The sequence below is a fragment of the Lissotriton helveticus genome, chromosome 10 (genome assembly GCF_964261635.1).
Source record: "Lissotriton helveticus chromosome 10, aLisHel1.1, whole genome shotgun sequence".
Lineage (NCBI taxonomy): Eukaryota > Metazoa > Chordata > Amphibia > Caudata > Salamandridae > Lissotriton > Lissotriton helveticus.
Genome location: NC_136071.1, coordinates 58,479,949 through 58,497,726, shown reverse-complemented (window position 1 = coordinate 58,497,726; position 17,778 = coordinate 58,479,949). Strand labels below are relative to the sequence as shown.

Sequence of the window (17,778 nt, the reverse complement as noted above, 5' to 3'; positions counted from 1 at the left end):
CAACCAAACAGTGAGTGTACACGCATAGAACTTCACGTGGAAGTGCTCACTCTATGCAGACCAAACCACAATAATACCACAATCCTAACTAGGATAACACTTAAAGAAAGTGCAGGAAAACCATTCACCCACCAACCAAACAGTGAGTGTACACGCATAGAACTCCACGTGGAAGTGCTTACTCTATGCAGACCAAACCACAATAACCTATTAGGAAAACCGTCACTCATCAACCAACAGTGGTTGATGACAAAAGAAACACACAAGATGTGAATCCAGGAAAAACCAGTGATAAACACTATACCCCTTACTCAGGGCAACCCATAACGGAAAACACACGCTAAACTTAGTACACACCAATCTAAGTACACACCAAACCAAGTACACACCAAACCAAGTACGCAAGCAAGGACAATAAACACAACACACACTCTACCTCTCCCTTTCCATATAAATTAAAGAAATTCAGACAAAACAGACAGAAAGATTCAGCGACAATAGTAACAAACTCCCATTACAATATTATAAGCACCTAGTTGTAAATAGGCCAAAGTTTCAGTAACACAATAAACCAAAACAAAAAACGTAGTCACCGTTGTCTGCGATCGGTGAGCGATTTCTCACCCGAAATCCATGAAACTCCTCACCCAAAGTCCAGAAAGAATATGCCGGATCCAGTGTTTCCAATACAGCACCAGTACCATAGTTGCAGTGATGACAACCAAGTTTCAACTGACCATATGCGAGGGGTCGGCACTAACAAGGACACGACAATCCCACTCTGAGTTAGAAAAGAAAAACGCTGCATCCCTTGATAAGAGGGAATGATGAGGAGTCTGGACAGCAAGAATGAAAGCGGGAGGCAAAATAACCCTAAATCTATCGAAGAACAATCTTTAATGTCGTGATCCTCAGCCAAACAAGGAGATCCTTCCCAAGGTGCTAAGATGGCCGCCACAGCGTCGTTCAGCGTCATTTTCTAAGGTAGATGGGCCACGTTTACTGCTTTATCGTGATTGCCCTTCGAGACACTGCAGTCATCTGACGTCACAGCCTTCACCAACACGCCGGAGAATTCGAGCAACGTCATCAGTCGTGCACCAGCAAGGGAAGAAAGAAGAGCTCCGCCAGTCAACCGTCTCAACCGTCGCAGGTGCCGTATATGGTGAGTTGGGGAACATGTAATGTATATTAGCTTAATAAAAATGTCCCAAAACACGTTACGAGAAGCTACTCTGCCCCCAGACCTTGTTTTCACAGCCGCAGCTAGTCCGCTTAAATTATTCGTAACGTGAAGTGTAGACTCACCAGCTGTCGGCTGCCAGGTCAGTTCTACACCGTCTGTTTCTCACTCAAACGCCGCCGCCGCTTCAGTCCCAAGTTAAATCCACTCCCATGCAGCAAACTGACCACATGTAAAACTAAGAAGGGAAAACTCGCTGTCTGCTGCCACTAGTCACAGGTAAAATACTCACAGCCAGTCTGTTTAACTCGTGCTGCCTCAGGTCCCAGGTCAAATTCAATGGATTGCGGGACAGTCAGCATGTGAAAGTTATTAATTTTTTTAACCAGCACAGTCAAAACGATGCGAACACATAGAAGACAAGTTAGATCTTCAATTGTTACTCCGTCAGTCACAGGGTCAGACTGTAGGCAGACCTTCAAAATCCATGTTGCACACAAGCAGATAAATGTCAAACGCTCTGGTCTGCAGGCTGTCCTGTTGATTAAGAACACTGGTGGGGCTTACCAGAGCGTTGCTTATGTATTCTTCTAAATTCAATATTCTTGTCGTTTTTTAAATCTTTAGTTTCATGGTAATCCAGGTTAATTCAGGGTAATGTGGGTAATCCTTCTCCAACACGTAGTTCTTTTGACCTCGTCGCCAGTATTGTGAATATGATTGTCCTTGTAGCCAGATGTAGTGTAGATATATTCATTAGATTTATTGTCAAGATAATCAGATCAGTAGATTACAGGAAGATGGTAAATCCATATAACGCCCCACCAGGAGCAGCCTCTGTCCTGCTCAGCCTGCCACCAACTGACACTCTACAGCTTCTCAAGCACCTAACATTCCATGACTGCATCATACCTCCAACATTCCAGTCACTTTCAGGTACATTTATACACACACTGGCTGAGCAGTAGATAGAGGAACCATAGAGAAGGGAAGTGTAGTAATAGATTATAACAGTCTCCTTGAACGAAATTAGCCCCCACCGCAGTGAAATCCGCCCCCAGCTCGGCAGCATTCCAAACTGCCCGGTAGTCAGTACGGCCCTGCTGAAGTTATCCACTCCCGCTCTGATGGGGGTTCAGGTTGAACCCACTTCTTGCAGATTTCTCTTCTCGCTATCTGCTTCAAGAGGAACAGCAAGATCTTATGCCATTTGTTCGGTGCTGTGTCAATCCCAAAACATATTAAGGAATGGCTTACCTTAACCTCAGCGGCCACAATTTCCTTCAGTACCCCAGTAACCTCTGTCCAGGAAACTGCCAACTCTCAGCACTCCACAAATATGTATTTGTCATCTGTTTCTGCAGCGTTGCATCTCTTGAATCATTGAGTTTCTCAAGTAAGTTTTTCGAGCCTCAGAGGAGTCCAGTAAGTGAAGAGATGATTTTGTTTTAATGGTGCAGGTTTTACTGTCTTGTAAAAAATGTTAAGAGATATTTGCCATGAGTCATGACTCGCGAGCTTCACTTTCTGACAGGACCAGGGACGGATTGGTAACGTGGGCACCCGGGCAATGCCAGAGGGATCGTTATCCGATTTCCAGCTGTGGGCTTCTTTTTTAAGCAGTCTGGGGGGGTTGATATGGGTGGTTTCTGCATTGTTCGGATGCCGCCAATGGCCCAGTGGCGCCCTGACCGGCCTGCCTGGAGGCAGATGGGCGTCAATTACCCCCCTTTTATCAATGGCAGAGATTTCGCTCACTCCCAATCTCTCGCTGGGCCGGCCCATTAATGTATGCATATTGAGCAGGGGCAGGGGGCCTGAGCAGAAGTGGCCTCACTTGTTTGCAGGTGTGTTTGTGGAGGAGTGTGGCTCAAATGGTTAGAGCGGCAGACCCTGATGCATAGTTCTGGCCCTGGACCAGGGTTCAATACCCGCCTCAGGGCTCAATTTCCTCGGACCTGATAATTCTCGCCTCGGTGCCTATTCTAATCATGGGTCCCACTCTGCGACTCTGGGCAATAGCTTGCTTAATCTCCACAACGGCCCCAAAAGCGCTGTAATGCCTGATTTCACCCTGGGAGTGCCCAGGAGTGGACACTCACAGGGAAAACCAGGAAGGGTTCCTAAGCGGTATACGGACAGCGCCGGGACACTACCTCAGGTAAGTAGCTGTGCACTCTACAAATACAGGTACATTTACATTTGTTTCACCAGTGTGAACGAATCCTTGCACTTTTTTAACCTCCCCCCCCCCTTTTTATATAAAATGTTGTCGGAGTAGCATTTTGCAGAAAGGCAATATGCAAATGTGGGCCACTTTATTTTTGCGTGCCCGGGACGATTTTTATTCCCAGTCCAACCCTGGACAGGGCTCCATGCATTTCTCGTCCTCTGCTACCACCATGTGCCTATACCCCCTGTTTTAGTTGCCTCCTTTGCTTTTTCCAGGCAATCCTAGCCAATTTGGATGCCTAAATAAAGCTGAATATCCAGCCTTGCAGCTTCCTGATGTGCTTGTCTGGAAATAGCAATGGGATAGTATTAAACAAGAAGGTCACTTTCGGGAGTACTATCATCTATATAATAGGGGCAGTGATTGCAGGTTCCAAATTCCTTTTTGAAGCATGACTGTTTAGGTATAAAGCGGCATATGTACAAATAAGTGGCGGAGTGAGGAGTTAGCTGTCATTGCTTAATGTTTCACTCCGCCACTTCAGAAACGCGAGGCTGTACCATATTTACAAAGATATGGTCCAGCCCTGTGTTTCCCCCTGCAATTAGCAATATAGCGCCAACAAAGACACCCTTGCACCATAGTGTCTGTGTTCAGATGAGGATTGGTTATGTACAGGAATGTGTCCCTTCCTGCACATAAACAATCCTGGAATGCCATTTTGTCACTTCTATCTATGCTGCTTAATGCAGCCCACACAGAAGTTACAAAATGTCATTTTGTTTTAAGGATTGTTTATGTGCAGGAAGAGTCACCTTCCTACACAAACAATCCAAGGCATTTTGCTTTTTCCATGGATGCTGCACAAGGAAGCACACATGGAAAAAAAGAAAACGAGGAGAAATAAAGCATTTCTCCTCATTTCGCCAACTTAAGTCAGGTTTTCCATGGTCTTAATTTAGGCGATGCCTCCTAATTACGCTGCTCTTGTAAATAGGGGGCAGCATCAAAATCAATAGGCGATGCGGGGTAACGCCCACCCCAACACCCACTGCCCACCCCTTTCACTCTAAGGATAGCTTGAAAGTGGGCCTTATTTTCAAGGCAGCGTTAAGCCACTATAGGTGGATTAACGCTGCCTTGTAAATAAGGCGAAGCCCCTATCGCCATGGAAACGTCACAAAAAGTGATGTTCCCGTGGGGATAGGGGCCTGTACATCTGCCCCCAAGGGTTTGCAACACCCCTTGCTAGCAACATAAATTGAGTGCTTTACGTTAGCCTATCTCACTTTATTCTTGTATCGATTTTTCTTGGATGATTATGGTTGTCTAGCAAGATAATATTGTCTTACTGTAATGATTTTCTTAATGCACTCTGGTTATGTACTTTTTATGGAATTTTTAGCAATTTTATCTAGATCCCTTTTCCTGTTCTGGAATCTGTTGCAAATTGTTGCTCATTTATAGTGCATGTTTTATTTTGTCAACGTAATTTTTTTTTTGTTGGGCATATAATTTTGTATGATTAGTTTTACCTTTGTCATTGTGGATTAACTATTATGTTCAATCTGTCAATAAAGAAAGTATAGAGATGCATAGCATGTGCTGGCCAAATTCAAAAACGTATACAAGTCCTTCAAGAGTAGGCCAGAGGCCATTGTATCCATCTCAGACAAAGAGAACGACCAAGTGCAGTACCAAGGTAGATCAGGGCCTAGGGGTTTAATTATGGGGCTGAGAAGTAGGGCAAGCCCAATAGGACAAAATGAGGAGGAAGGTAACTAGAGTCCAAGTGCAAAGTTTTGCAGAGAGCACAGCCAGTACTAGATTGTCCATCACTTTTTCCCTACTAACCCTAAGCTAACCTCAGCACTCTCTGTGGATGAAAGAGTCCTGGTAATAGAAAAACAGTCAGAGTGGCAATCCACATCATTCAAACAAGCTGTTGATTAAAGCTCAAAAGGATAGTGTTTGTGCCTACACGGTTTCTTGGCAAAAGTAACGCACAGGGATACTTCTCTTGTGGGTGACATAATTCACCAAGAGGTAATGTTATTACCAGGCCCATATGATTGGCCCTCTGGATGCTGTAGCCAAACCTGTTTAATACCAGACAAATTTCAATTCCAGCACCCTCTTTTGAGGCTTCAACTTGAGTTTCTATTCCTCAATAAATCCAATTTACTACCTCAACTCATCTGCATTTTATAATAGGGCTCTCAGCCTTTCCCAACAAAGAATTTAGGATTGCTTTTGTTTTCTCTTATTTGGTTTGAGTTCAAGCCTCATGGTCAACACCACTGCTAAAATATAGAGATCCGCATTACCTACTTTTTTGTTTAAGAAGTAGACTGGAAAACTGTTTGCTTGAAATACATTTCTGCAAACCGTTGATAATCAATTAATAAATATTAATCCTGGAAAGCAGGGTCTTTTTCATTACTAGCTGTTTTTAATCACTTGGTAATTAAGGCCAATTGATATTAAGGAAAGAGGGCTTCCTTCTGTTATAGATACTGATTTGATGGTGAAGTTAGGCTAGTGACTTCAGAAAAAGAAGTGGGAGAGAGGAAGGAATATACATCAAACATTGAGTTTCTTATGGTAGAAACAGAAACATGAGAGTCCTATGTAAGTAGACACTTCCAGGACGATGCAAAAAGGGAGTGTGAAGCTAAAAACTAGAAAATATAGATGACTAAGGGGCATATGTATGAAAATCGCAATTTTTTTAGCGATTTCTTAGTTTTCCCTTAATTGCGATTAGCAAATTGCGAAATCGCAAATAAGGAATACTTTCCATTCATTTCTATGGGCCAGGAGGTCATTCCCAATTTGAGAATGGCAAATTGAGAATAATTTCAAGCGTATAAAGGTGTCATAAGGACACCCTGATGCAGCCCTAAAATGAACATGTGTGCACATATGGCGCACATACATGCCCTAAGCGCATGTATGTGCGTTATATGGCACCTTCACAAATGCCAAAAAGTGCATTTGTGAAAGAAATCGCAAATTACCACCAACTTGAAGTTGGTGGTAATTTGCGATTTCTTAAGGAGAAATCTCAAAAATTCAATGCTTGTGGCATAGCATTTAAGGAATCGCAATTTGCGATTCCTTAAAGGCTTACGCAAAATTAAGGAATCGCAAATATTGCGATTCCTTAATTTTGCGCCGCGATTTCCCTACTACATACCGTTTTGCGAATTGTGTGTCGCAAGCGCTGCTCTTTTGTGAATCGCAGCGTTTGTGACTAAAAATTCCGTTGATACATCTGCCCCCTAGTGCCTATATGGTTGAAATTGCAATCACTTTGTGTAGGAATGTCCCACAAAGCCAAAAAATCCATAAGGCACAGCTTTACTGCACATGCACCTTCCGTGCCATCAGAAAACTGCTCAGATCAAGAGTATGAAAATATTCTGATAAACTACTCAGCTATATAATCCTTGTTTCTGTCAACCTACTACAACATGCCAACACTTAAAAATAAAAGGGATGTTTATGTCAGAACTGGTAAAAGTATGATTAGAAGCTATGCTTTCAGATTGTAGGGCAGCCAACAACTAATTTGACATATACCTTACCACCAGGCGCGGTGCGTCCATTGGGGCGTAGGGGCGAAGCCCCCCTAAGCCCCATGGACCCACCACGTCGTCACTAGAAGCCAAACACAATTATTTTAAAAAATCGCGCTATCTGCCGGCCGGGAAACCGGGAGACACCCGACCTTCCCGGAGTGCGCATGGGGGGGGGGGGGAGGATCGGGCTGCTGCAGCTGCGCAAGTGTATTTTTGGGCACAAACATGCCCGCGCATGCGCAGATCGTTTTCTTCTGAATTTCCCCTTAGAGAGAGGACCAGGGGGCGGGCCGCAGCCCCCGGGGTTACACAGGGCGACTGGGCGAGGAGTCATGGTGCCCCCCCAGCCAATCCTGGCGCAGGATTGGCTGGTCACTACATAGCCCGGTTACATAACCCCTGACGGATAGCACGGCCGACTTTGGTGCTGGGAAACCAGGTTCGAGCCTCTTATCGAACCATAAAAATGTATACATGACTTACTTTGGTGTTAAATAAATAGATATTTTAAAAAACAAATAAAAATGATGTTCCGACTAAGGTGTGAAATTGGTGTCGAATAAATACATGTTTTTAAAAACAATTAATATTAATTATGTATCATTGGTGCTGGAGTACAAGGTTCGAGACTGGTATTAAACACTGACAAGCTGTGTGCAAGTTATATGGTCATAAAAATACATGAATGATGGATGCAGGATGGGTGGATGCATGAATGGATGGATGCAGGATGAATGATGGGTGGATGAATGGATGGGTGGATGCATGAATGAATGATGGATGCAGGATGGATGCAGGATGGGTGGATGGGTAGATGAATGAATGATGGATGCAGGATGGATGCAGGGTGGATGGATGGGTGCATGAATGAATGATGGATGCAGGATGGGTGGATGGATGGATGAATGATGGGTGGATGAATGGATGGGTGGATGCATGAATGAATGATGGATGCAGGATGGATGCAGGATGGGTGGATGAATGAATGATGGATGCAGGATGGATGCAGGGTGGATGGATGGGTGCATGAATGAATGATGGATGGATGGATGGGTGGATGCAGGATGGATGATGGATGGGTGGATGGATGGATGGGTGGATGAATGGATGCATGATTGAATGAATGATAGATGCAGGATGGATGCAGGGTGGATGGATGGGTGCATGAATGATGGATGGATGCTGGATGGGTGGATGGGTGGATGGATGGATGGGTGGATGAATGAATGATGGATGCAGGATGGATGGGTGGATGGATGGATGGATGGGTGCATGAATGAATGATGGATGCAGGATGGGTGGATGGATGGGTGGACACATGAATGGATGCAGGAATGGATGCAGGATGGATGATGGATGGGTGGATGGGTGGATGGATGGGTGGATGGATAAGTGGATGGATGGATGCATGAATGAATGATGGATGGATGGATGCAGGATGGATGGGTGGATGGATGGATGGGTGGATGCATGAATGAATGATGGATGCAGGATGGATGGGTGGATGGATGGATGGGTGGATGCATGAATGAATGATGGATGCAGGATGGATGGATGGGTGAATGCATGAATGAATGATGGATGCTGGATGGATGGGTGGATGCATGAATGAATGATGGATGCAGGATGGATGCAGAATTGGTGGATGGATGTGCGCATGGGGGGGGGGGAGGATCGGGCTGCTTCAGCTGCGCAAGTGTATTTTTGGGCACAAACATGCCCGCGCATGCGCAGATCGTTTTCTTCTGAATTCCCCCTTAGAGAGAGGACCAGGGGGCGGGCCGCAGCCCCCGGGGTTACACAGGGCAACTGGGCGAGGAGTCATGGTGCCCCCCAGCCAATCCTGGCGCAGGATTGGCTGGTCACTACATAGCCCGGTTACATAACCCCTGACGGATAGCACGGCCGACTTTGGTGCTGGGAAACCAGGTTCGAGCCTCTTATCGAACCATAAAAATGTATACATGACTTACTTTGGTGTTAAATAAATAGATATTTTAAAAAACAAATAAAAATGATGTTCCGACTAAGGTGTGAAATTGGTGTCGAATAAATACATGTTTTTCAAAACAATTAATATTAATTATGTATCATTGGTGCTGGAGTACAAGGTTCGAGACTGGTATTAAACACTGACAAGCTGTGTGCAAGTTATATGGTCATAAAAATACATGAATGATGGATGCAGGATGGGTGGATGCATGAATGGATGGATGCAGGATGAATGATGGGTGGATGAATGGATGGGTGGATGCATGAATGAATGATGGATGCAGGATGGATGCAGGATGGGTGGATGAATGAATGATGGATGCAGGATGGATGCAGGGTGGATGGATGGGTGCATGAATGAATGATGGATGGATGGATGGGTGGATGCAGGAATGGATGCAGGATGGATGATGGATGGGTGGATGGATGGATGGGTGGATGAATGGATGCATGATTGAATGAATGATAGATGCAGGATGGATGCAGGGTGGATGGATGGGTGCATGAATGATGGATGCTGGATGGGTGGATGGGTGGATGGATGGATGGGTGGATGAATGAATGATGGATGCAGGATGGATGGGTGGATGGATGGATGGATGGATGGGTGCATGAATGAATGATGGATGCAGGATGGGTGGATGGATGGGTGGACACATGAATGGATGCAGGAATGGATGCAGGATGGATGATGGATGGGTGGATGGGTGGATGGATGGGTGGATGGATAAGTGGATGGATGGATGCATGAATGAATGATGGATGGATGGATGCAGGATGGATGGGTGGATGGATGGATGGGTGGATGCATGAATGAATGATGGATGCAGGATGGATGGGTGGATGGATGGATGGGTGGATGCATGAATGAATGATGGATGCAGGATGGATGGATGGGTGAATGCATGAATGAATGATGGATGCTGGATGGATGGGTGGATGCATGAATGAATGATGGATGCAGGATGGATGCAGAATTGGTGGATGGATGGGTGGGTGGGTGGATGGATGGATGGGTGGATGCATGAATGATGTATGGATGGATGCAAGGTGGTTCGGGCTCGCTCGCTGCGCTCGCTCGCTGCGGTGCAATATGCAAATTAGTTTACACCCACCACTTTCAAATGTCACCAGCCGCCCCTGCTTACCACACTCACAAAACACCAAGTCCCAATAAGTGTGGGCAGTCAAAAGCTTGAAATTGACTTCTTAGTTGATCCATTTTCAAACCTGCCCTTTATGCTTGGTTTGTCATAATACCTACACAGAGCATACATGCTTCAATCTTGCTAGTATTCCAGGATTTGCTTACAATTCTTATGTAAACATGTCCTTTTTGAAAGGTTTGTCATAACACCCACTCTGAAGAAATTGTTTTTGGTTTCATCTATACACCACAGTATGGGGCTTTGGGCCTTCCAAAGTTAACAACCCATAATCTGCAAATTGACTGCTGGGCTAAGTGACTGGCCTTGTCAACAGGCAACTGCCTACAGCGCTGTTATGCCAAAGTGGGCTTTAGTTAGGCTTTCTTGTTTTCAGTTTCTATGTTTGGTAAATTCTGTTGTTGTTTTGTCAGTGTTTTCCAGTGATTTCAATACCTAAAAAAAAGAAAAACAGTGCTTTTCAGTGGTTACTCATTTTTGCACCATACAAAACAATGGAAACTGTGTTTTACCAGTGTTTATGGAACACTTTGCTTTTATTATTACTGGTTTTCTTCATTGATGCATGGTATAAAGACAGTGTACGTACAGTGTATATGAGGGCCAAATAAATTCTTATAAGTCGAATTTATTGTAGTACACCATACAATATTTCTTCAATGATTCTTTGGTCATTCGCTCTCTTTCCTTCCCATGTACACTTTTATTTGTGAAAAGGCCCTCTCGACATTGGTACTTGAGACTGGCAACGCCAAAACAGCCAGCACACAATTTGCCAACTCTGGCCATTGACATAGCTTTCCATGCCAGTATTGGTGCACCTCAAGGTTGACATTCTCTGGGCCAGGTTCTACAAAATATGCGTTGAACTGGGTGCATATGGCCTCTGAGGTATTAAAGCGGTCTAAATTAAAGCTGTACTTGTCAAACTCCGGAGAAAAATTCTCCTTTACAGAAGGGATCTAATACCTCGGCAGCGTACCAAAAGTGAGGCTTCATTGACTTCAAACGCCATGGTTTGTGAAGGGACATTTCTATGCATTATAGCTAGCCGTTTCTCATACATTGTGAAAAAAAATCTCCTGAATTGGACCTCAACACTTCTTTATTTACCAAGTGGAAAGCATTCTAACAGGGAACATGTTGCAGTGCCAGAGTAACTAAAAGTGTCTTCTAGCCTACTCTTGTGGAGATGTTTGACATCTACACAAATTATGTCGAACACTTGGTAGACAAGGGTGTTTTCTGACTCAAGGTTTTTGATTATGTCCACTACAGCAGTCATGTTTTCCTGTAAAAATCTAAGAATGCAATACAGTGTACTTTTTTTAACATCAATATGCACACGGAGATCCTCACATTTATTGCATTTTGCATCATCACTAAGCAAAAATTCAGTAAACGGTCGCCACATAGATAATATTGCATTCACGGACTCTAGGACTGAGAACCACTGACTAAATGACAGTTGGGATGACTCTTTATTTGCTGCCACACAAAATGAGAAATATTTGCGTTTGAGTTACCGCGCATAACCAAACAGTGCGCCTGAATGGACTACAAAATCAATAGCATTCTTAATTAAATCAGAAGATTGTAAAGATGCTTTCAGCATACCATCTAGCAAGTAGCAAGGATCTCTTACAGGGAATCACTTCAGCTCAGGCATTGCTTTTGACAGGTCATCACATAACGTTTTCATATACGTAGCTGAATCGCTACAAACAATATCACTACAATCTTTGTTAAACTTGGTAAGAACTCTCTGCAACAGCATTCCAAGTGACACTGCGTTGCAGGTTTCCAGTACATCTAGATCTGCCATGATGGTACGTCTGTACCATCCATTTTTTGCACCACAAAATGTGATTAGCACTGCCATGCATCTCTCAATCAATGGTACCAGATCTTTACATCACCTTGGAGTAACTCTGAAATATGTTCAAGATCTGCTTTTGGTAATGTTTTGCATGCTGGTGCATGCTTGAGGAACAGATTCCCAATCGGTCCATCGGCTTGGTGTAACTGGTTCCAGATTGCACTAGGGCACGTCAAAAATTCATGTGTCACATCCTGTTCTTCCTCCCCTTTTCTTTTGAAGCATGTGATTGTCTCAGCAAGAGGCATCTGGCATAGGCTGTCACTATTCGGTGGTTCTTGGTGACAAGATGTTCAGCAATTTGGCTTGCAGTCTTCTCAGTTACTATTGGGACAGTCACGCTGCAAAACCTGCAAATTAACATCTTTTGCCCACGCACTTCTTCAACCATGAAATCTTTGTTTTCCAGCACATAATCTTCTGCTGTCTTTATTCTGTGGGGCATGTTGTTGTGTGCAAACTAGATCAATAATAAAAAAAAAAAAACACTTAGAAACCGGTTGTGTACCATTGAGAAAATAATGATACCACTAAACAGACTGCCAACCAATTGGTGAAATTGAAGAACACATATTTGCGGCATAGCATAAAAATCCATGTTATGCTTTTTAAATGAATTGGTTCTGGATGTATCTTGTAATGTGTTCTTAACTTTAATGTTTTTGGGTACTGCTAGAATGTATCACATGTTTCTATGGACAGTAGCTTCAATCAATCAATCATTTGTAAAGTGCACTACATACCTGCGAAAGTCTCAAAGCGCGGGGGGCACTAGTGATCGAACAGCCAGGTCTTGAGTATCCTCCTGAAGGTCAGCAGGTCTTGGGTCTGTCGTAGGCTCAGTAGGAGGGTGTTCCATGTCTTGGCGGCAAGGTGGCAGAAGGATCTCCCACCGGTGGTTGTTCTTCAGATGCGTGGGACGGTGGTGAGTCAGAGGCCGGTGGAGTATAACTGACGGTTGAGGTAGGCTGGGCCGGTCTTGTGGAGTGCCTTGTGTGTGTGGGTGAGCAGCTTGAAGGATGTCCTCTTGTTGACGGGGAGCCAGTGCAGGTTTCTCAGGTGGGGGGTGATGTGGCCGTGGCTTGGTCAGGACTCCCCCGTAAAGGGCGTTTCTGTAGTCGAGTCTGCTGAGGACGATGGCCTGGGTGACTGTCTTTCTTGTATCTGTCGGGATCCATCCGTAGATCTTGCGGAGCATGCGGAGGGTGTTGAAGTAGGAGGAGGAGACGGCGTTTACTTACTTGGTCATTGAGAGCGTTGAGTCGAGGATGATTCCCAGGTTGCGTGCGTGGTCGGTGGGTGTCGGGGCTGCCCCCAGTGCCGTCAGCCACCAGGAGTCGTCCCAGGCTGAAGGGTTAGAGCCGAAGATGAGGACCTCCGTCTTGTCCGAGTTCAGCTTCAGATAGCTGGTCGGCGACGGCCACCAGTATTTCAGTAGAGTTTTCTCAGAGAACTAAAATTCAGTCTCTGTCACTCATTGGTGGATAGTGATGTTTGACAGTAATGAGGTGTAACATTCATCTTCGACTTTTAACGAATGCGCAAAGTGAGTGACACCAACTGACCGAAGGGATTTTAAAGATGAAGGATATAGTCTCCACATTCAATAGGCATACAAATGTATGCAGACAGGCTTTAAAGTACTATCCTTAACTCACAACATAATTCAAAAGTGATGGGGACTTACTGTTTCTTTTCATTTTACATTATTGCTACAGCACTAGCAAGATTTTTTCAGATTTGCGCTTTTTGTTTGTCAGACAATGATGGAGTTTAACTCAGTACCCAGATCATAGTGACTAGTGGCAGAGGGTATGTCATGAAATCATTGTGTGTGCGCTACGATGAAACAATAGTTTTATAAGCCTCATGGGAGCAGTTCACATTGAAATACACCAAATGCTGCTTTAATTACAAAAAAAGCTGTGCCTTTCAATTCATACACGCATGGGTTAGTACCATCTATTACCAGAAAAATATCACCATTTCTTTTGAGATGGGCAGAGGCACAACTAGAGCCAAATTTCGAGGAGGCTGTGGGCTAATACAAATTTTAGGGGGTTTGGGATGGCAATTCTTCCAGCAATCTGCAGAGTGAAGATGCAGGGTCAGAAGAGGTTGTAACACAACTGGTGCTCATGTAAAGCGCTCTGATACCTCCTGCTCTTGTTGGCGCAATATAAAACACTCCCCCATAAAAATTTAATAATACATGCCAGATTTTCACGATAGCTATGTAGCAAAAATTCACACACCAATTATAACTGGAAATCCTGAACATGGTCAGTACAGTACAGAAAATCTGACACTGATTTGTTACTCCTGGGCCTGCCTTGGGTTAGAAGAACTTGCTGAGGCTCTCCCTCCACTTAACCATGAAAAAACCAAGAAGCTACCGTAGGATGCCCTGCAGACCCTTGAGCCCTGTACAGTGCCTGCTAGAGGGGTTCCCTGACATACTGGGGTGCCAGAAAGCATCACTGCTGCCCTGAACAACCCATGTCAGCACTCCTGCTTACAAGGGGTGACCAGATCCATGTGCGTCTTCCAGTCCCCGCCTACACAGCATACCCGGCCCTTTTCCAAAGGATAGGAATTACTTACATGTATTTCTTCGTGTTTGTTTTAATTTTAGGCAGCAGAGCCGCCTTGTTATTAAGCATTAGAGCGGTCCACACTTTCTGGCTCTGTAAGGCCATCTGTTTTACTTCTAGTGATTTTGTGCATTTTAATTTCAAAAGCCAAACAGGACAAACTGAGTGAATTGACCCATACATCCACGAAAGGCTGTAGACAGACAGATTGAGTCTGTCTCATCCCGGCGCTGACACACACTATAGGGGGGGTTTGAAGCCCTTTGAGTTGCGCTCCTGATCTGAGGCCCTTGGAATTGCTGTCCAGATACTTCATTCTACCAAAGCCTGGCACACTCTTTCTGAAATGCTGCATTTTTTTTACTTCTGGAAACGGAGTGAGTAGGTCCAGCAGTTACACAGTACGCACTGCAAACTGAGACACCTATGATGCAGGGGGACAGAGTAGGCAAATTACCTATCCACCCAGCGTGCCTAATAACGAGTAAGGCAAAACAAAAGGGGATGATGGACGAAGTGTTGAACATTGCAAGCACTCACCCCCAGTCAAGTGATCTGGGTTAAATCCATCATCATTCTTTAGCTCACTCCGCCTCCCCAGTTCAGAAATGGCCATATGCAAATCAGTCTGACCCTGTGCCTCATGGGAACAGTCCAGCCCAAACTGCCAAGCCATGTCTACCCTGGACTGAAAACAAGCATCCTGGGATGGGTTTCTGGCTAATCAGCCATCATCAGCCAGGCTAGCTTGAATCCACTGGCACAATGAGCAAGGGACCAACGTCTGGGCATACCCTGCCAACTTAAGGCAAACTAAGCAAAACCAAAGGGGATGAGTGACGGAGTGTTGAACATTGCAAGCACCCACCACCAGTCAACTGATCTGGTTTTAATCCATCATCATTCTTTAGCTCACTCCGCCACCCTAGTTCAGACATGGCCATATACAAATCAGTCTGACCCTGTGCCTCATGGGAACAGTCCAGCCCGAACTGCAAAGCCATGTCTTCCCTGGACCGGAAACAAGCATCCTGGGACTTGTTTCTGGCTAATCAGCAGGCTAGCTTGAATCCAGTGGCAAAGTGAGCAAGGGACCTACGTCTGGGCATACCCTGACAACTTAGGGCGAACAAAGCAAAACCAAAGGGAATAACGGACGGAGTGTTGAACATTGCAAGTACTCACCCCCAGTCAACTGATCTGGGTTTAATCCATCATCATTCTTTAGCTCACGCCACCACCTCAGTTCAGAAATGTCCATATGCAAATCAGGCTGACCCTGTGCCTCATGGGAACAATCCAGCCCGAACTGCCAAGCCATGTCTTTCCTTGACCAGAAACAAGCATCCTGGGACTGGTTTCTGGCTAATCAGCCGCCATCAGCTAGGCTAGCTTGAATCCAGTGGCAAAGTGAGCAAGGAACCCATATCTGGGCAGACCCTGCCATGGTGAGCAAAAAAACTATGGATGTGGACCCAGATCTCTGTACTGGGGTGAATGTATGACATTGTTCTGCATTCTGTCCATCAATTGTTCTTTTTGTAATAATGAGTAAGACTTGGTGCTTGAATGCCCTTAGGCCAATTTCATGCTAAGACACAAATAAGGCCAACCTTTCACACACACAAAACGTACCTGCTGGGCATTGGAGAACTTGGAGCACTGGCAATCGTCGTCTTGTCGTGGCGGTCGTAAGTGTGATGCGGTGTGCGGGGCCAGACATAGTCTGGACAGTATTTTCAATGGGACCTGGCCCCACCCACCAGCCAATGTGTCTCCCCGAATTTAATGGGGTGACTCACGTTTGGAGCTGCTTCCTTCTCGGGACGAAATTGCAGCTTGGTTTGTAAGGCTTTGGTTTCATCAAGTGGCCAAGTGGTACAACAACGATGAAAATCTGTGACACTCAGGTTAAATGTATTGTAAATGCTCAACTTTCCGTAACCCGACTGCTATAGAAGTCACATTATGCGAGAAAAGACTTCTCTTCAAAAAATGAAAAGGAGCATGTAATAAAGTATAATACATTTATACATTATAAACAGTCTTTTCAGATCCATGCAGTTCACACCAAATTATAGTGCAATGAGTCTTGAAATCTCTTTTCTTACATTAATCTTTGTTTTAATTCTCAATCAAATGCATCAGCTCAGCCAACGTGTTTCGTCCCAAAATTAGACCTCATCAGGGCTGTAAAAACACTTAAATACACACTATTTAGTTATCGAATTTAGACAAAAAGTTTAAAAAAACTAAATAAAAAAAAAGCCAGATAGACATAAACATAATAAAAAGGACACAAAGCAATTCAAACTTTAATGGCAAGCATTCTAAAAGGAATTAAATTGTTCTCCTATAATATAGGACTCATTGCTTATATCCATTCTTAACATTTGGTACCAACAACAAGTGACTCATATGAAACCTTAGTGCAATCAACGAATTCAGTGAATATCGCCAAATTGTTTGTATGATTGGTAACAAGAAAACAAAAAACCTCATGTTATACTAGACACTCTCAATACTATCATGATTTGTGTGTTGAAGAGGGAAATACCTCTATAAGTCCAAATACCTGAAGGTGAGTGCAGCTTGTCTGCATATAAATAGTGTTAGGTAAGATCTCCCAGTGAAAAAAAAATATTGATTGGTGGGTATACAAAAGGAACAAACATGGACAATTCAAAGTCCCACACGGTGAACGCCTAGAATCAGCACAACACTCACTTCAAGGATATATTCAGAAATTGCTTACATTATATCAAACGTGAATAAGCAATGAGGTCACTTATCAAGATTAAAAAGCCTTTATCTATAGGGGGATATTGGCTCATGATATTTCCACAGAACAAAAATAATAATTAAAATGGGCGGGTACTCAACAATACTATAAATAGAAAAATCCTAAGGCCTGATGCAGGACAGAACTTGATTGGGTATATATGCAAAAAAAAATGCTCATATAAAGCACAAAACTCACTTGGAATTAGCTCTTGAAGATTACCAAAGCAATCTTGTAATGCACATTCATATACGTCGGTATTTCTGTAGCGTCTGTTAGTTCTTGAATTTCTAAGGATATATTGCCTTCTATCCATGCTAAAAGTAAAACAGAGCAAATCCTATCAATATCAGCACCTATAATCACAGATGTTGATTATCACTAAATCCATCAACCTTCAAAAAATACCCAAGTACCAAACAGGT

General features: G+C 44.1%; 1 protein-coding gene across 1 annotated transcript in view; it reads right to left on the bottom strand.

Moving 5' to 3' along the window:
• The window catches only part of LOC144783879 (olfactory receptor 5F1-like), a 103,147-nt gene that overhangs the window by 23,207 nt on the left and 62,162 nt on the right, over nt 1-17,778 (bottom strand). The window contains exon 2 of the mRNA XM_078662623.1: nt 17,576-17,670. Coding sequence (XP_078518749.1) covers nt 17,576-17,670 — 95 coding nt within the window. The remainder of the gene's footprint in view (nt 1-17,575; nt 17,671-17,778) is intronic.